General features: G+C 42.9%; 1 protein-coding gene across 1 annotated transcript; it reads right to left on the reverse strand.

The window, feature by feature from the left end:
• Positions 1 to 654: 654 nt before the first annotated feature.
• API5 (apoptosis inhibitor 5) lies at positions 655 to 20,522 on the reverse strand. The gene is made up of 14 exons (XM_014937166.1): positions 20,321 to 20,522; positions 15,229 to 15,390; positions 14,107 to 14,200; positions 13,003 to 13,068; positions 12,501 to 12,652; positions 11,154 to 11,360; positions 9,863 to 9,967; positions 9,091 to 9,180; positions 7,932 to 8,113; positions 7,059 to 7,152; positions 6,523 to 6,579; positions 5,186 to 5,262; positions 4,682 to 4,818; positions 655 to 2,836 (listed from the first exon to the last, which is right to left on the reverse strand). The coding sequence occupies exons 1-14, from the start codon at positions 20,387 to 20,389 to the stop codon at positions 2,757 to 2,759; spliced, it is 1,572 nt and encodes a 523-aa protein (XP_014792652.1). The 5' UTR covers positions 20,390 to 20,522; the 3' UTR covers positions 655 to 2,756.
• Between the last annotated feature and the right edge of the window lie 158 nt (positions 20,523 to 20,680).

Raw genomic sequence — 20,680 nt, forward strand, 5'->3', positions numbered from 1 at the left:
AAAAGCTGCCAAATCAAACAGACCAAAATTTGTACCTTTCTGAGGTAACAGTTGGGCTTCCTGGGGACACCAGGGTTCCCAAAGCCTGTTAAACAGTAACATTTTGGCTGTAACTCAAACCCACTAAGTAGAAACAAGGAAAAAAAAAAAAAGAAAAAAGTTTACAAATGGTGTCATAGTGGTTAAACTAATGCAAAGGATTCAGTTTCCCTCATCCCCAACAGGGATGACAGTTCCTTACCGCTGCCAGAGTTTTCACATCAGGCTTATGAGGGATTTCACCAAAAAAACTCCCCAAAAACTCGGCTGCTGCTCCAAGCCACTCTTGCTCTATCATCAGACAAATTTTATTGCGCTGTCAACAGCTAGGAGTTTGAAGAAGACAATGAAGGACTCCTTTACACATGACAATTCCCAAATAAGATATACGACATGCAGCTTTTGCTGAGTATTTCAATTCCTATCCAAGATTTTGCATTTAGAAGTTGAAATAGCTAGTGCAGCCTTGCTAAGATCTATTCGCTAGTGGCAAACAGCTCAGTACATCTATAGCAATCTAAGGAGTAAGTCAACAAAACAAAAAGGTACCACAGTACCTTTTTCGCTAAGCCAACGCAAAATGTTGCGGAGTAACTGTGAAACAATGAGCCAAACAAAATTACAAAATGAATTTATTCCAAAAGCGTAAGGGAACATTTACAATTCAGCAACATGGCAAGCAGGTGTCTCCACAAGAACTCACTGCGTGGAAATTAAATATGAAACTGTGGGTGGGTGGGTGGGGAAATCTAACTACCTCTGAGGCCACAAGAACTTTGCACATCATCTCTGAAAAACGGGAGTCCTGTAAAGAAAACTCACTCAAAATTCAGTGAGAAAATAAGCTGCTAGTACCTAGTTATTAGCCTAAATACAAGCTATGTTTAGGCTTTGAGATTACATTTTTAAATACCCTCAAAACACAAATTATAGCCACTAGTGCAAAACGTCTATTATTTTTCCCGCCAGTGGAAGCTTATTACCCTGTTTTCAGAGTGACATTTGGATCTCAGGAATTTGTCCTTGAAAGATCTTTGCCAAGTTTGTTGGTTTTGGTGACAAATCCGAGTTTAGCAGCTGGCATGTAATCAGAAATACAAAGTCAGCTTACGTGTCCTGGAATGTCCAAAGTTTGCTGCCTGCTGCTCCAGAGTTAGGCAAAAATAGATTTCTAATTTAGCGTCGACAATGTCTCTAACTTTGACATAGTTTCAGTATTCTGACCTTCTGAGGGTAGTGATAAATATCAAAGAGTATTAATGAAGACACCCGAGGCAGATTCACAAGCAGATACAAACTGAACTAGGTGGGGAAACATCACTGTCAGACATTTGTCTGTGTCTGTGGATATCAAATAGCTGGACAAATTAAAAAAAGGAGGATAAGAAATAATCTTCATTCACCTAAAGCCTAAACTATTTTACATCAACACGCCCTGGAACGCTTATTAAAATTCTTTTCCTCTGTCCTGACTTCTTTTTGCTAATTCCTTTACAATGTTGAATGACCTGAGAAGTAAAAATTTTGATTGGTGAGAATAAAAAAAGAAAAAAAGCAGCATTGTGCTCTTACATTGTATTTTCTGGGTGTACACCAGTAAATAAGAATCCCAAGTTGCTATGGAAAAAAATAGCATGGAATTGTTAGCTTTTCCACCTGAATTGAACTACATAGCTGGTATCTTTCAATGTTACACAAAATACAATTTTATTTATATATTTTTAAATGCAACTGTATTGGTAAAAAAAAAAAAAAACACAACCCAAAAAATAATCACAGAAAAAAAGAAAAAAAACCAACCCTCAAGTGCCAACTAATCCAGAAATCTGCAAAACATAGAAAAGAGCCAGGTACTGTGATGATCCAGCTCCAGCCTATGAAGCTTAATCACTGCATCAGTCTTTACCCATTCCTGGAATAATTTTAGTCATTAACTGTTTTGTTTTTCCTGTTCATTTACTGAAATTTCACGGCATAGCTATATGCACATATTCATATTAAACATTAAAAATTCATTTGCAAAAAACGTCACTTCTGCATTACAATGCACGGAGAAGAGCAAGATGTGCAAACCAAGGAACACCACATTCTCCACATCTCTAAGGGAAAGGACTGCTTCATGCTACAAGCAAAAATAAATTCCCATCTGTGTTGCAAACTTTAAAAAACCCAGCATGTTCTATCATTCAAGTCCATTTTAAAAAAAAGTAAATCAAAGCAAATTTAACAATGGTACTCTTCTCCACATATTGCAAAATATGGTTACAGATGAGGAAAGGATTACTTCAGCTGCTAAGCCTTATCTGACATGTATCTCTTGTTGTCATGCCTTTCCTGTCCATTACTTAATACACAAACTCAATTATATAGTTTTAGTTACGCAGTAGCTGATTTTTAGGTTAATATACAAACTGTCAAGATGTAGCTTTTTGATAAAACATCTACGCTCTTTTCCATTTTTGAATAAATCCTGAAGACACTTCAAAAAATAAGAACCCAAAACTGCTGACTGTAAGCATCCAAAAATACAGTTGTAGTTTCACTATGGACAAGTTGTAGTCCGTTAGAAAAGTAGATCATACATACAAAGGTATAAAGAACATTTAAGTCAGTCTTAGTGGAAGGCAGTCCTCAGAAGGAAACGATACTCCAAGCAAACTTGCTGAGTAGCACTTTCACTTTCGCCCTTCAGGGCCAGGGAAGATTTAGGGGTTTGCTCAGTAGATTCTTCCTCGGCTACGATTACCACGTCCTCCCCAGCCTCTTCCTCGGCCACCCCGGAAACCACCTCTTTGCTCTGAAATAAAAAGTCAAAAAACTTTTCATACAGATTTCATGCTGGACACAGTTTGATATTAAAGAGCAGTAACTGGAGGTATTGAAGGCTGAGTGAAGTGTCTGAGGCTCATCCTCCTGGGACTGTTTAGTATGAGGAAGAGGAGGCTGAGGGGAGACCTCATCACTCTCTACAACTTCGTGAAAGGACACTGTAGAGAGGTTGGTGCTGGTCTCTTCTCACAGGGAATTAGTGACAGAACGAGAGGGAACGGCTTCAAGCTCCAACAGGGGAGGTTTAGATTGAACATTAGGAAGGAATTTTTCACAGAGAGAGTGGTCGGGCATTGGAACAGGCTGCCCAGGGAGGGGGTGGAGTCCCCATCCCTGGCTGTGTTTAAGGGCCGTTTAGATGCAGTGCTGAGGGACATGGTGTAGGGGAGGACTTTGTAGAGTAGGGGAGATGGTTGGACTCAATGATCCCAAGGGTCTCTTCCAACCTAGACAATTCTATGATTCTATATACCATTAGATCTGAATTACGCTCTGATGGGCAACCTACACTACTAACTGTAAAGGAGGTGAGAACTAGCCCCTTGAAACTAAATGTAGTCTTTCTGCATGCTAATACTACAATACCTAACTGTCTAATTATTTTAGAACTATATTTGAGGCAATCTTATCACAGAATCGAAAAGTGGTCCGTAAAGGACTTCATGATGCTGCCTAGCTCATCATTCTGTCCAATAACACCATGTCCATCTTGAGGGGTTTGTCTAACCTGCTCCTAGGGATTTTATAAAATGGGAGAAAACCACAACTTTCCCTATCTGTCTGCCCTTTTATATCCTTAACAAGAAGTTATCACCAGCATACTTAAATATTTTTGCTGGGCTGGTATCTTAACTATCACAGAATCACAGAATGATACGGGGTTGGAAAGGACCTCTGGAGATCATCCAGTCCAACCCCCTGCCAAAGCTGGGCCACCCAGAGCAGGTCCCACAGGAACGTGTCCAGGTGGGGTCTGAATGTCTCCAGAGAAGGAGACTCCACCACCTCCCTGGGCAGCCTCTGCCAGGGCTCTGCCACCCTCACAGCAAAAAAGTTCCTCCTCAGGTTTAGGTGGAACTTCCTATGTTCAAGTTTGTGCCCTTTTCCTCTTGTCCTGTCCCTGGGCACCACTGAAAAAAGCCTGGCCCCATCCTCCTGACACCCACCCTTGAAGGATTTATAGGTGTTGATCAGATCCCCCCTCAGCCTTCTCTTCTCCAGACTAAGACAACCCAAGTCCCTCAGCCTTTCCTCATCAGAGAGATGCTCCAGGCCCCTCATCATCTTTGTAGCCCTTTACTGTACCCTAACTATATCCAATTAAAAATCGTAGATATAGACACCACACAAACTGTAGAAAACATTTCTTTTCCCTTTTTTAAGGACAAATCTGAATACAGCATAAAAAAACCCCACAAAATATTTTGTTAAAGTTTCATTTGATTTGTTTAAAAATACATCAGACTCATTCTCCTTCAAAAGCTGATCAGAGGCATCTCAGTAACGAGAAACAGCAACAAGCAGAACCTGATCTCTGCCATGGGAAATGTGAGGCGTGAGTGCTGGGGGTCATAATGGAGAACACAATGATTCAATTACTAGCTCTGTGCATTAAAACATTACTAAAATTGACTTGCTAATGACATATAGTTTATAGGCTGGTGACACTCAAACACTATAACAGATCAACAGCTACACAGAGACTGTTAGGTGTAACAGTATGATTTGATCTTCTGAGAATGTGATAGTAAATTGGCTTAATTTGTTTGTTCCCCCAAGGTGGGACAAAGCTTTTCCAAGCTGCCTAACTTACCATAGGAAAAACTACCCAGGTTACTGCTGTATTTTCCACTGGGAGGGTTATATATTTGCCTGGCATCCCTTTTTGGTCCCGCCGAAGCCTTCTTTGGGGGTGAACTTGAGGTCGTATCTTCACTTGCTCTTTTTTGACTGGCAGAAGAAAACAAAAACAGATCATTACACCCCCGCGGTGACAAGTACAGAAATAGCAGCTCAGCCTAAGGTTAACTGCTGGAAGCTACCAGCAGCTAATGAAGATGCCCTGAATAAATACTTCAAAAGAGGAAGTAAACTCGTCTCCATTGATTCAGTCTATTGTATCCTTAAAGCAAGATTAAGACTATCACTCCACAGCCTTCATTCCTTCCAGGAGGCGTGTTACTTTTGGTTGTGAAACTTAGAGCTCCTGTGCTCTGTATATTATATATGCACAGCTTGGGATCTTTATTTTGTAAATAACAAAAGTTAACACCGCCTTTTTGTTTTTGTTTTGGTTTTTTTTATGAAAAACTCTTACCTTGCATCGGCCTTCTGTACGGGTTTCCAGGACAGTGTAACTGTACTTTTATAAGAAGGAGGAATGTGGAAGAGATCCTATGGAGGCAAAACCAGACAGTTTATTCTACAGTTAAAGTCATGTCAACTGCACTTCAAAATTTTAGCTAGCTACTGAGCAAGAGTTACTTTCCAACAATTTTAAATCCTTTTCAAAGGCCCATGGCAGAGGAAGAAGGCAGCAGTAGCTAATGAAGACAGGCTGAGAGAGTTGGGGGGGTCAGCCTGGAGAAGAGAAGGCTCTGGGGAGACCTTAGAGCCCCTTCCAGTCCCTCAAGGGGCTCCAGGAGAGATGGGGAGGGACTCTGGATCAGGGAGAGGAGCCATAGGACGAGGGGTAATGGTTTTAAACTGAAAGAGGGGAGATTTAGATGAGACATTGGGAAGAAATTCTTTGGTGTGAGGGTGGTGAGAGCCTGGCCCAGGTTGCCCAGAGAAGCTGTGGCTGCCCCATCCCTGGAGGGGTTCAAGGCCAGGCTGGATGGGGCTTGGAGCAACCTGGTCTGGTGGGAGGTGTCCCTGCCCAGGGCAGGGGGGTGGGACTGGATGGTCTTTAAGGTCCCTTCCAACATGAACCATTCTCTGATTCTAACTGCCCTATCTGGCTGCCACAGCCCATACACTTTACTAGGAAATTCAAATGCGATGTATATTGACAGAATAGTGTCTTATACTGACATCACGTGCTTCCTCTTCCTCTATGCACATTAAGCATCTTATAGTGAACTAAAATGGCTCCTGCAGGGAGACAGCTGATATCTCTGCTATGATGGGAAAGATAGCTTCTCAATACCGTGGCAAAGTTTTTGGTTTCTCATGGTGAGTGAGGTATGACATGAGAAGTGAGGGAAGAGAGGAAAAGGTGGTTAGAAGAAACTCTGGATGGAAGTCTTTTTCTGCAGCCCATCTCTGCTAGACTCTTCAGAGAAAAAAGTTGCTTTTCCTCCTCCCTCCTTTACATCTCCTTGCACCTCCTCAAACTGTTCTTGTACCGCTCCCCGCCTCTGCAGGAAAGGGCAACGATAAGGAAAAACCCTTGTCCAGAATCCAGAGATCCCTGAAATAAGGTTATTTTATCTTGTGGGGGACTAGTGCCATGCAAAAAAGGGCCTGGAAGCCTGACCACCAGCAGCAACAGCAAAGGCCAGTAAACAGCAAAGAAACAGTAAAGCAGGCAGCAACCCTGAGCTAACACTGACTAACTTAATAACACAATACAGCTCAGTTTTAATCTATTCCTTCCTTCTGCACAGGTCACTCTACTGTGTGAATTTATTCCTTCATCACGTGAGGACTTACCTTGATTAAAACATTAATGTTATTGGTTATTTTCAAGGCAACCACTTTAATCTTGTTCTGTAATAAAAAAGAAACACCACTGAACACCTATTCTAGTAGCTTTAAATTACGCCAGCTGCATTTGATGAAATTGTAACATTAAACTGACTGCTCTTCCTAGTGAATTGCTACAGCAATAGTAACTGTGCCCACTTCTGAGCTTTCCTTACAACTATTTTCAGGCTTCTTGCAGTTTTACAATAACTAGTTGATTTCAACGTTCCACTATACTTCCCCCTAAGTTTCCCCCTCCCCTCAACACAGGAAAATTTCCCCTTCCAAACAAAACACAGAGCAAGCCATATACATCTGGGTGCAGAGAGCAGCTAACAGTAAAGATCATCTTAGCTTGCAAAATGCAGCATCAGGTAAGATGCAGCTGTGATAGATGTATCATTCACTCAAATCCTGTGCTTCCACCAAGGCTGCAGCCCATTAACGCGTTCCAATCATTATTTTGGGAATTAGAAAGATCAGAACTCTTGAACAATCCTTACCTCCTCTGTTTTCAAGGCTTCTCCTGTTTTTCCTTGAAGTGCTAGACGAAGCTGTCGAATATACACCTGCAGCCCTCGAGCAAAATACTGTAGCCTAAAAAATTTAAAAGCAATGTGTTAATAAATTCTATGTATTCCCATAAAATAAAACTGTAAGCAAAGCGAAAGCTGTAATCTTCTTTTTCCCCCCCCATCTTAGGAAAAATGCTCAAAATAAGCTTTTATCCATCTGATTTGTGCTTCTTTAGCATCCAGACAATAATAATTCACACTTTGTACCAGAATTTTAACAGAATCACAGAATCTTCTAGGTTGGAAGGGACCTTAAAGATCATCTTGTCCAACCGTCAACCCAACTGACAAAAATAGACACCCACACAACAAACAAGGAGCATCATCACTAAACCAGACCTCCCAGCACTACATCAACCCGGCTTTTGAACACCTCCAGGGATGGGGCCTCAACCCCCTCCCTGGGCAGCCCATTCCAATGGCTGATAACCCTTTCAGTGAAAAAATTTTTCCTAATATCCAGCCTGAACCTCCCCTGGTGTAACTTGAGGCCGATTCCTCTTGTCCTGTCACCTGTGACTTGAGAGAAGAGACCGACCCCCACCTCTCTACACCCTCCTTTCAGGGAGTTGGAGAGAGCAATAAGGTCTCCCCTCAGCCTCCTCTTCTCCAGGCTGAACACCCCCAGCTCCCTCAGCCTCTCCTCATAAGACTTATTCTCCAGACCCCTCACCATCTTTGTTGCCCTTCTCTGGACCCGCTCCAGCACCTCGATGTCTTTTTTATGGTAGGGGGCCCAAAACTGGACACAGTACTCTTGTACAGTGCACTTACACAGTACACTTGTCTCTAAATGATTACCTGATTTTAAAGTCTTTCAATTTCTCTGCATTCAGCTTGGCTGTGAGGAAGTCTGGGAGTTTCCTCCCCAGCTGATGGAAGCTGTACAATAAACACTCCACGTAACTGAATTGCAACTTGGGCTCTTCATTGCCAGCGTTCTCCCCGTTTTCTGCTTCCTCTGGAGGAAGGGGCATATACTCCTAATGAACAGAAAGGAAAAAACAAACGCATAAGATATGTTTATGCAGACTGACTGTTCTTTTGGAGCGTTCAAACCAGAGGGTTTATTTATGCTGACAGTATCCCCCATCCCTACACTAACGTGAAGAACTGCTGCTGGGGCAGGCAGTTTTCCTGCACTTACATGACTTGATTCCTCTGCCTCAGAGGAAATAGGGTTGTGCTGCTACAGCTGCCACCACTGCTTCTGAACTTGCTTAAAATTGCCAGTGCAGATACAGCCTTTAATGAGATTAACGTGAGTCTCTCATGACTATAAAATTTAAAAAGAACAAAACCACAAGAGTTTGCTGTATTAAAAGCATTAGGCAGGTTACAGCTCTCTATTTCTACAAAGTCTTTGAGTTGCAAAATTATGTTTGACTTTATCACAGAGGTTCTCTTTGAAGTAGCCACTTTAGAAAAAGGATAAATAGATTAATAGGTGCTCTGAGGGCTGGAGCCCCTCTGCTGTGAGGGCAGGCTGAGAGAGTTGGGGGGGTTCAGCCTGGAGAAGAGAAGGCTCCAGGGAGACCTTAGAGCCCCTTCCAGTCCCTCAAGGGGCTCCAGGAGAGATGGGGAGGGACTCTGGATCAGGGAGGGGAGCCATAGGATGAGGGGGAAGAGTTTTAAACTGAGAGGGGAGATTTAGATGAGACATTGGGAAGCAATTCTTTGGTGTGAGGGTGGTGAGAGCCTGGCCCAGGTTGCCCAGAGAAGCTGTGGCTGCCCCATCCCTGGAGGGGTTCAAGGCCAGGCTGGATGGGGCTTGGAGCAACCTGGTCTGGTGGGAGGTGTCCCTGCCCAGGGCAGGGGGAGGGAACTGGATGGTCTTTAAGGTCCCTTCCAACCCAAACCATTCTATGATTCTAACAGACAAAAATAAAAAAATAAATTTTCATCAAAAAAAGTCTTTTTTTTTTTTTCTTAACATGAGTTAAAACTGAATTAGTCTTACCAGTAATTTATCAAACAGCTTCTTTAAATTTGATTCAAGCTTTTCCATATCGCCACAAAACGAACTCATTTCAGCAAGAAGCTTCAAAACCTACGCAATAAGGACAGACAGGGTTTTTTGTATGTTAACTGAAAAGTACCAAGACTTAACTTTCAACCTAAAAGCCATTATCACATCACTATGGCTGGCACAGTAAAGGTCAGCTATTACAATTAAATCCCTCCCAAACATCAGGAAAAGATACAAGGAGGAACACGCCTAGTCTGTTTTTCACATCTTCAGAAACACAGGTTTGCATGTCTAATCCCAACAAGTGTAATTAGTCAACAAGTGAACAGAACTTCATCTCCCACGTCTGCAGCACGGCTCGCAGAGATCTAACTAAAGCTGCAGTCCTGATTAGCCTAAGGAAAATCACAGACATCAAGCCACTCCCTTAGAAGGCTAAATTAGCAACAAGCCATGCAACAATCATTTCAGTAAATGCTATGTGCTTAGAAACAATTGTCAGTGATATAAGAATTATTACAGCGATCTACTTGTTCTAGCCTTGCCTCAAAAGCTTGGGACAAACGACACATGCTTTAAAAGGCAATGCTCAGTCATGCCTCAATACAGCAAACAGTTTTTTTTCCTAGTGTAGCTAGTTTTCTTCCAAGCCAAGAACCAAAAAACACTTGAGAAAGGAATTTGTCATTTTAAAAACTTGCTGTCTTCACCTAAGATGCTCTTTTTTTTTTACGATTTGAAAGATATTTCAGCTCTTGCTTACCTCTAACTGGATATCGAGACCCTCCACTGGAGTAGTCAAAGCACTGAGGTTTGGCAGAACATGCTCGCAGAAGTAAGTAACAAATTTTGTGGAATGAACATTTTTCTGCAAAAAACACCACACGTTATTCAGGTTACTCTTTGATTTTGAAGGAATTACATGTTTTTCCCCCCCATCACTCCGCCACTGTTACATAGCTTTAGTAAACTTCCCTCTAACTCCTGACACACAGAGACCCTTCCAGGTAGCTTAAACTCAGAGGGATCTGCAACAGGGGCTGAAAAGATCTCCCGGAACCCAAGAACAGGCCTTTAAATGCTGAAATGCCATGGCCCTAGACTTGAAATAATCAAACAAAGAAATCAAAATAAATTAGACCTGGGGGTTCTAATTGACAAGTGGCTGGGACTTGAAATAATCAAACCCATCCATGTATTCTGGCATGGCATTCTGCCTTGTATTAGAAATAGTGTAACCAGCAGAAGTAGGGAGGTGATTGTGCCCCTGGACTGAGCACTGGTGAGGCCACACCTCGAGTGTTGTGTCCAGTTTTGGGCACCTCAATACAAGAGAGATATCGAGGTGCTGGAGTGAGTGCAGAGGAGGGCAACGAAGCTGGTGAGGGGGCTGGAAAACAAATCATATGAGGAGCGGCTGAAGGAGCTGGGGCTGTTTAGTATGAGGAAGAGGAGGCTGAGGGGAGACCTCATCACTCTCTACAACTATGTGAAAGGACACTGTAGAGAGGTTGGTGCTGGTCTCTTCTCGCAGAACGAGAGGGAACGGCTTCAAGCTCCAACAGGGGAGGTTTAGACTGAACATTAGGAAGGAATTTTTCACAGAAAGAGGGGTCGGGCATTGGAACAGGCTGCCCAGGGAGGGGGTGGAGTCCCCATCCCTGGCTGTGTTTAAGGGCCGTTTAGATGGGGTACTGAGGGACATGGTGTAGGGGAGGACTTTGTAGAGTAGGGGAGATGGTTGGACTCGATGATCCCAAGGGTCTCTTCCAACCTCAATAATTCTATGATTCTATGTATGAACCTAATGTGAGAGTCTCATCGAAATTCGCTGTAACACCTTAAATGTCGATGAGCAGAGAATACCACACAAACCCTTTGTATTTGGAGGCTTTAAGGATGTCTTCCAACATTTTAATACATCAGAAGCTAAAGGTGAAGAAGCGCTAATATGCTCTCCTGCGAACATCATCACTGAGAGCGCCGAAGAGAAGCTAAAAACGTTTAATTTTCCACAATATTCCTCATGCAAAGCAAAGCAAATCAATCCGTACCGAGAAGAGCGGCACTGCCTGCCGAGTGCACTGGAGCAGTCTGTCCACGCAATCCGGATCCGATGGATTGAACGTTTGTTCCAGGTCAGCTTGTTCAGCCACCAGCTCCACCAGTTGTTGCCTCCCACTTACTGTCTGTAAGCTTTTTAATCCAGACAATATTTTCATGAAGAGAACAAATTCCTCGCCCGTCACATCTTCCAGCACCTGAAAAGAACACCAGAAGACATATTTCCACGGTGAGAGTTTGCAAACTTCCAAGTCAAACTTACTCGATTTGAAAAAGTATGCAAATATTTAGCTTCTAGTTATTAAAAAAGACAAACAAAGAAGTTTAAAGGAACACATGAAAACATGCAGCATAATTGTATGCACCTCCAAATTAAAGTAATTGCCATCAAGTTGCGCATAGAAAACATCTTAACCTTAAAACAAATTCCTTATCTAACAAAATTGTATGCTTCAGGCAGAATAAATGTTAAATGAATTGATTGGTTTAATATTTTTGTGTTTTTCTCAGCGTGGGGAAATGCACAGGAATTTCATGACATTTCAACAAAGGCAAACTCGAAGCCCTGCACCTGGGATCAACTCACTTCCCTGCACCAGCACACACACACCACACCTAGTCTTGGGCCCTCCTGTAAGAAGTAGTCGTTGATAAGCTTTAAAAAGCTCAGCCAACAAGGTGATCAGTGTCTACAGAACATGACCTGTGAGGAAAACCTTTTTGTTTTTTTTCCCCAACCTAAAAGCAAAAACTCCTAAGGGGGTGAGGCAACCTAACACTGATCTTCCAATTAGAGAAGAGCAAATCCCCAAGAGGAGGAGCCAGGTTCTTTCCTGAGGTGGACAGGGTGACAATGAGACAATGCTAAAAAACCAAAACAGGAAGTTTCAACTGGATAAAGGGGGAAAAAAATTAAAATAATCACATTGAGGACAATTAAACATTGAGGCTGGTTGCCCAGAAAGTATAGGAAGTCTCCATCCTCGGAGCTTTTCCAAACTCAATTGGACAAAGTACCAAGAAATCTGATCTGAACTCAAGCTGAGCGTGATTCCCTGAGGTGATCCATCTCCCAAAGTCCCTTCCCAATGGGAATGGCTGTATGGCTCTAATAAAAGCCACTCTTGGAAAACGAGAGCAGCCCAGTGTTATTTGAACACTCCCACAACAACAAATGCTGCCAAGTCTGGATTGGAGAAGAACAGGATAACAAGAAGACCACATCTGTACAATGCTTCACTCTACATGTGGTTTAAACAAACAGACACCCGAAGCAACAGCAGGGATAAGGGATGATTTAAATAATACTTCAGTTTGCACTGAAATAAGGCACTGACCTTCTTCGATTCAGCCAATATGAACTCTTCTACCTCCTTTGTCATCACCTCCTCAGGCAGCGTCTTCAGTTTTGTGGAGAGGAACTTGATGGCTCTCTCTCTCACAATATCCTCTCCCTGAAGAATTTGACTGAATAAACCTCCCAAAGTCCCTGAACGGAGAATAAATCAGGTAATACAAATTCTTTTAGAAGTTAAAGAGCTGAACCTTCCATGCAAAAGAAAGACATTTCCTCCTGTAAGACCCCATGATGCGTTTTAAAATAACTGCTATACTAACTTCTAAGAAAAACCACAATTTTTACGTAGCTTGACATAAGAACCCACATTCTTTTATTATTCTGTATAATTCAGATCCACCATTATTAAAAAGTTTGGTATCGTTTGTAAAACCAAACGATGAGTGTGCGTCTCTAACTTTGGCATTGTACAAAACTGAGTCCTGTTCTCAGAGACTGGGAAGTATCAATAAAAGACATTTAAAGAAAAACGGGTCCTTTACCTTTAGCATCCATCTTAAATATACTGAGCAAAGCGTTGTTCACCAAATTGAATTCTGCAGAATCATCTGAAGGGAGGAAAAAAAAAAAAAACTTGATATGCGTACCTTGAAAAGCAAACAGAAGAGTGAAATAACAAAGAAAGATTTCTGGTTGAAAAGCAAACATAAGAGTGAAATAACAAAGAAAGATTTCTGGTATCACACAAGAAGTAGTCTATCCTCAGCATTTAATTCTAAACAACAGAACTCAGATTTTTAATGACTACTAGACTGAGGAAAGTAGAAAGCCACGATTATGGAAGCTGGAAGCAAAACAAAAAGCTATTTGCTCCTTCAGCCTCCCTGCCAAAACTTCTAACATTCCTAACTTGATAGGACTGAAAAATCAAAGGGAAGTTATTAATCAATACTTCTAGTCATTTTAAGGAACAGCTGAATAAACAAGTCGACCTTGATTAAATTAAGGTAAAATAAGAAGTTATAAACTCTTAAGTAATCTACAGTACTTCTACGTAGGAGAAAATTTCTCTCTTGAATTAAACAGAGAAAGTGTAAGTCCCAAATAAAGAATAGTCTCTTCTGAGAAGCCTAGAGACCTAATCATACATTTTTAATATAAATTTGAACATCTAATATTTAGCACTGTATCCATTTTTTTTTTAATGTCGGTAAGTTGTATTGTATATTAAATTCTGAATTAAATATTTTGTACTAAAACTACACTGTATGGAAGAAAATGCCTTCAGGATTTTTCAAGTTCCCAAGTACCTGCATAAAAAATCAAATAGCTCTTTTCAGAAGGCAATTTGCTACTGTCCATAACAGGTTTTTTTTTTTTTTTGGTTTTGATCCCCCCTCCTTTTTCTACAGAGAACTTGAATGAAAAAAAAAACCACAACCCTTCAGCAGAAGGAGCAGCATAACTGTACAGCAAATATTAAAGGGGAGGGGAGAAAGAGCAGAAACAGGACATGAATGGCACCAGGAGAGACTGCTTTGTAACGAACTATGAATCTACAGAAAAAAATTTTACAGAACAAAATTAGATAGGTTTTCAGGAGTGCCCCGAGGAGATCAGGCAGGAAAACTACCAGTGTCTCTTACCTGACTGTAGAAGCTGGGTCAGTATGTCTGCTACTCGAGGAAGATTGTCTCCCGTGGCAAACTGAGGCAATTCCTTGATTGCTTGTCGCCGGATCTGTCAGAATTGGGGAAAAAAAATATAAAATTAAAGCAATTAAAAAAAAATAATACAGAAACCCAACAAAAAATGGAAAAAAAAATAAATAAAATTAAAGCAATTAAAAAAAATAATACAGAAACCCAACAAAAAAAACCAAAAAGGCAATTCAACTACCAAAGTCTGGAAGAGAAATCAGCCTAATCGGAGAAAAAGACAACATATTCTTTTAATATGAGTGTCATACTCAGAAAGCAATGTGCAAGTTTCAGACTTTCCTAGCAGTCCAAACTTCATATTTGCTATGAAATTTTTACGATGTATTTATGAAGAAAATAATGTATTTTTCTTAGATCTAAGCAGCACTGGTGAAAAAAACAAAATCAAACAGCACCTCTGTTCGCAAAATCATTCCTTTGATCACCAAAACAAAGGGTTGGAATCTGTGTTATTACGGAGTCCGATTTGCTAAGCGGAAGGATAGTTTTCCAGGTGTGCATTCGGCAGGAATAACCTCTAGGTTTCATTCCCAGCACAGACACAAGTCCTTGAATGATCTGCTCAAATGATTTAAGATGGGATACCCAAAGATGCTTCCCAGGTACAGCTGCTGCCACCGCCACAGAAGCACCTCAAGCCTTCTGCAAGAATAATACATTCAGAATCACATCCACGTGGTGCTCAGGTGCCAACAGTATTTTCCTGCCTCACAGCAGGATTTATTAGAATCCATTCCCAAAAAGTGCTTTTTGAAAGGGAAAAAATGTAATAGATATTCAAATAAACTGTATCTTAAATTTCTCTTTCTAGAGCTATTCCTTTGATCAACGCCAGGAACGAAAAAGACAAATGAAAACTGATATATCTTCCCACACGATCGCACAATAGCTTCTTCCATTGCAGGAATCCAACTAAGTATTACATTTTCTAAAGACCAACCCTCCCCTCCCAAAAGACGTAGCCTATAAAAAGGGAAAAGAAGAGAAGAAAAGAGTAACAAAATAGAAATTCAACTTATCAACTTGCTACAAGGTTCTTATTCTTACAGAAACATCTTCATCCTCGCAGAGGTCCAACTGGGCATTGATAGCCGAGTCAGCCAGCTCAGGGAAATGCTTGAAGAATTTGGGAATGAACTGGGCTGCAAGTCTCTTCTCCTTGGCATCTCCTTTCACACCATCCAAGATCGCCTGGTACGCATCCTTATGCTGAAAGAGGAAAACCAGCGTGCATAAACAGAAAAAAATCTTGGGATCTGCTTAAAACAAAGCGAGGATTTTTTTCTCTCTTCAGCTATTTAAGTGAACTGTATTATACAAGCTTCATCCGAAAAAAAACCAAAGCTCTCTCTTAGACCAATATAACCATGTTAATTGAGTAAAATTTGCACCTGTTGACTGGTTTTTAGTGTTATTCTGGTTCCTCTGTCTGTTCAAGCGCTTACTGCTCAAACTGCCAAGCCCTAAGACTAAGGGCTTTTGCAGAGCACTTGTTGTTAGATCAGTGCAGACTCAAGGAATTCCCCAATCACCTTCACTCAGCTTAGGCATTTTGGTGAAGTTTGGGGGTTTTGATGAAGGTTCTGCCTTCTCTCTGCTCGTTTATTGCCTCTCGAGTAGAGGTGAGCTCTACCCAACAACTGTGCCACTAGAATGCATCATGAATGTATAGTATAACATGTATTGCACTAAAGCATCTTTGGCATCTATTCAAGTGGTTAACTTCATCTGAGATAAAACAGAGCTTGTTAACAGAGACTAGATCCAAAAAAAAAAAAAGAATTCTCCAGTTAAAATATAGAAATAAACACTTTGGCACCTGAGTAGAATATTCTCCAACTAGAATCACACAGACTTTTCTGATATTGTGCCTGCAGGACTGAAACTTTAGAACAAATGGAAGTCTTTGTTGTGGTTAGCTACGTGGTTGCAAAACAAAAGCCGGCATTATTAAGAGGCTAGCAGAAATCAGAACCTTCCACTATTAACTTTCCTCATTTTTCCAAAAAAAAAAATGGTTGCTTTGCAGCTGATCCACATCCCCAGCCGGCGTGCTCCGTAGCCGTGCCAACACAGCACACTCCACAGCAAAGGCAGGAATGAGCCAGCACAAACTAACGACGAAATCCATCATTATTTATAGTCACGGGTTCTCAGACTGCACGTTAAGAACAACTTTTTTTTTTTTTTGTGGAACAAATTACTTAATATGTATTTAAAAAAAGCATTCGTACAGCAGTGAAATAGAATAGCTTGTGTTCCATGCATTTGTATTACTGCATGTTAACTACTCCTGTTGATTAGGCCAAATACGGTTCCGGCAGGAGTTTGTTTTTTACCCTCTACCTGGTTTCATTGAATTCTCCAGAAAAAAGCAGGCAACTGCAGAAGCAGCGTGATCCTTCAGTTCTGCACATCTCCTCCCAGTCTATAACATGGGAACCTCCTCAGGCAGGGAAAGCATCCAGACCTTTATTCTTAATAACTGTCAATTGACCAATCATCCATTAATTTACTGCTCAGGCCAGTCCTCAGGAGCCACAGACTTTTGGAGGAAACGGAAAAAGTCTGGACGAAGGAAGCCTTCCCCTTGGTGGAGGAAGATAAAGAACAGTTAAATAAACTGGATATCCACAAGTCCATGGGTCCTGATGGGACGCACCCGCGAGTGGTGAGGGAGCTGGCAGAACTCGTTGCTGGGCTGCTCTCCATCATGTTTGAAAGCTCCTGGAGAACAGGCAAGGTGCCCGAGGACTGGAGGAAAGCCAACGTCATCCTACTGTTCAAAAAGGGCAAGAAGGAGGACTAGGAAACCACAGGCCAGTCAGCCACACCTCCATCCCTGGAAAGATGATGGAATGGCTTGTTCTGGGCATCGTTTCAAAGCATATGGAGGAAAGAAAGCCATCAGAAGTAGTCAACACAGATTCACCAAGGGGAAGCATGTCTGACTAACCTGAAAGCCTTCTATGATGGCATGACTAGTTGGATAGATGAGGGGAGGGCAGGGGATGTTGTCTACCTTGACTTCAGCAAGGCTTCTGACAGTCTCCCACAGCATCCTCATAGGTAACCTTAGGAAGTGTGGGTTAGAAGAACGGATTAGGAGAATGTGGGTTAGAGAGGTGGATTGAAAACTGGCTGAAAGAGAGAGCTCAGAGGGTTGTGATTAGTGGCACAGAATCTAGTTAGAGGTCCGTAACTAGTGGTGTTCCCCAGGGGTCGGTACTGGTTCCAGTCCTCTTCAATATATTCATCAATGACTTGGATGAAGGGATGGAAAGTACCCTCAGCAAGTTTGCTGGTGACACAGAACTGGGCGGTGTGTCTGACACACCAGAGGCTGTGCCACCATCCAGAGAGACCTGGACAGGCTGGAGAGTTGGGCAGAGAGGAACCTCATTAAATTCAACAAGGGCAAGTGCAGGGTGCTGCACCTGGGGAGGAATAACCCCCTGCACCAGGACAGGTTGGGGGTGACCTGCTGGAGAGCAGCTCTGAGGAGAAAGACCTAGGAGTTCTGGTGGACAACAGGATGACCATGAGCCAGCAATGGGCTCTTGTGGCCAAGAAGACCAATGGCATCCTGGGGGGCATCAGGAAGAGTGTGACCAGCAGGTCCAGAGAGGTCATCCTGCCCCTCTGCTCTGCCCTGGGGAGGCCCCGTGACCAGTTCCGGGCTCCCCAGTTCCAGGACAGGGAACTGCTGGAGAGGGGACAGCAGAGGCTACAAAGATGATGAGGGACCTGGAGCATCTCTCTGATGAGGAAAGGCTGAGGGACTTGGGTCTGTTTAGTCTGGAGAAGAGAAGGCTGAGGGGGGATCTGATCAACACCTATAAATACCTCAAGGGCGGGTGTCAGGAGGATGGGGCCAGGCTTTTTTCAGTGGTGCCCAGGGACAGGACAAGAGGAAATGGGCACAAACTTGAACATAAGAAGTTCCATCTAAACATGAGGAGGAACTTCTTTGCTGTGAGGGTGGCAGAGCCCTGGCAGAGGCTGCCCAGGGAGGTGGTGGAGTCTCCTTCTCTGGAGACATTCCAACCCCACCTGGACACGTTCCTGTGGGACCTGCTCTGGGTGGCCCTGCTCTGGCAGGGGGTTGGACTGGATGATCTCCAGAGGTCCCTTCCAACCCCATAGTAACTCCTCTAGGTTAGTTCTTGAACCCATTCATACTCTGTAATGTCCTGTGACAAGTTTCACAGCGTATTACAGAGAAAAGTAACAAACTTCCTCTTTATTTTAAACCTGCTTCCTAATGTCTTTTTTGCAACTTCTCACTTTCATTCCACTCATGAGGTGGTCTCCTCATACCTGAGCCCCTTTCTCAACTGAAACACTCTTTTACAAGCTGATTACTTCTGGTCCTTGAAATTACCCCCTTTCATGTCCTACTTCTGGGTGTCCCCTTGTTCTCCTCATGTTCAACATTCCTTTTTTGAGATAGGATGACTACGCAGTGAGAGATCACGTTCATAAGGTTGTTAAGAGATAATAAAGTAATAACTGAGATAAAACGGATGAATAAGGAACAATTACTCATGGCTTTCAGAAAAGAAAAACTGGAGACATCAAATAAGATTATGAAATGAGAAGTTCAAAGGAAATAACGCCTTTACAAAGGCTAATGAATTAATGGAACGTCTTGCCACAGAACGTTTGTATGCCAGAAATATAATCAGTTTAAAAAAAAACTCAGAAAACCGAAGAACAATCTAGCAAGATATACTAATTACAAAGATGCTATCTCTGGCTCTGGAAGCTGAGAGCTGTATCTGCAAAGCTGGGAGAGTGTATCAGGAATCATAACTCTATACTTACCCTCACAGGCTGCACCTCCTCACTACGCTGGAGTTTCTTCTACTTAAGATGGCCATTCCTATCTTACAAGAACTACCCACACTAGTCAAAGTGATGATGGACTAAGCATTTGTTAAAAAAGGCACACTAATAGCAACTGGTTTATTCTGCATCTCTCCGCACAGTTCCCAACATTTTAGTTGCACTTTTTTGCTTGACTCTGAGATGATGTTTTTGTTGGACTGTCTGCAACGGTGCTTTGTTTCACTAGGGCCTAATTACACAAGCAAACTGAACAGACTTGAATTAAAAAAATAAAACCTAAACAACCACCGTATTTTTTACTCTCTTAAAGAGCTTTCCAAATGACCTTGCACAGTAACATCTAGTTTAAAATCCACTGACAGGTATGTGCAACTACTTACATATGCTATGACCAAAAAACACCCAAAAGCATCTGCTGCTTTTTCAGGTAGCCAAGCAATCGTAACATTAGAGCCTAATGCAATTAAAAAACTAGCTTTAACTAACCATAATATTTTGTACTCCTAATACACTAAGTCATCCTCTTTTTTTGACTAATTCAGTAACGGTATAAACAAATGGCAGATCTTGCCAGGATTTTACATGAAAAAAAAAATCTCCTTTAGCTGTGAGAATCGACCTTCCATTCTTGCCTTAAGGAAAAAAAAAACCAAAACCAAACAAACAAACCAAAACCAAAACCAAACAAACAAACCAAAACCAAAACCAAACAAACAAACCAAAACCAAAACCAAACAAACAAACCAAAACCAAAACCAAACAAACAAACCAAAACTATAAGCAGTTCTTCACCTTTCTCCAACAAGCCCGTTAGGAAGAAAGCCTTTGAGAAGCTCTCTGAGCTGTATCAGATGCAGAAGACTACGGATGTCTTCCTTAAGGCCTGAATTCACCAGGTGAAACTCCCCGCCCCCATGCAAACAGCAATCTGACCCTAGCTAATAACTCGTTAATATCCGCGACGCCACATTTAACAGGAGAGCTCCTGGCCCGACAGGACGGGAGAAGGGTGCTCCAAAAGCGGGGAGAGCTGCTTCCGTCCTTGCAGAACCGCAGGCGTGAAGCTCATCTCTACCCGCCTCCCCCGCGCCCCAGGTCGTGAGGAAACCTACACCCAGAACGGCCCTGGAGGCTACCCGCTTTTCCGTCGGGGCAAGCAGCCTCTCCGGCGGCATGCCGTCCCGCTCGCCCACCGCCACCTCAAGCCCGTCCAGCCCGGAACTCCCCGCGGTGGCGCTACTCGAGCCCGAGGCCTAACCAGGCCTCGCAGGCCGCAACCACGCCGCACCTGGCCCGCCGTCTCGGTGGCGTCCGCCAGGATCCCATAGTTACGGTAGAGCTCCTCTACGGTGGGCATGATGCGGCGGGGAAGGGGCAGAAGCCGCCGCTGACAACCGAGGCCGCCGCTGACGCCGCCGCCGTTCAGGCCGCCGTTACCGCTCAGGCCGCCGCCGTCAGCGCCAACGAGGCGGAAGCCCTAGAGCGGCCGCGGGCTGGCGCCTGCGCAGCGCCCCCTGCCGGTCGGCGGTGGAACTGCCGGGACGCCTTAAAGGGCAGGGGGAGGTTTGTGGTGATGATGGCGATGGTGATGATGATGGTGGTGGAGCGTGGGTTTTCCCTCCCTGGGGTTTTCCCTCCCCTCCCTCCT

This window comes from Calidris pugnax, unplaced genomic scaffold, assembly GCF_001431845.1.
Source record: "Calidris pugnax isolate Ruff unplaced genomic scaffold, ASM143184v1 scaffold3, whole genome shotgun sequence".
Classification (NCBI taxonomy): Eukaryota; Metazoa; Chordata; class Aves; order Charadriiformes; family Scolopacidae; genus Calidris; species Calidris pugnax.

What these genes read in the sequence shown, in the direction of transcription:
- API5 (XM_014937166.1), bottom strand. Translation starts at nt 20,389, where the DNA reads ATGCCCACCGTAGAGGAGCTCTACCGTAACTATGGGATCCTGGCGGAC. An exon ending in GACCCAGCTTCTACAGTCAG is followed by an intron (nt 13,069 to 14,106) that starts GTAAGAGACACT and finishes TCCTCCCTTCAG; the next exon opens with ATGATTCTGCAGAATTCAAT. An exon ending in ACATTAATGTTTTAATCAAG is followed by an intron (nt 5,263 to 6,522) that starts GTAAGTCCTCAC and finishes TTGCCTCCATAG; the next exon opens with GATCTCTTCCACATTCCTCC.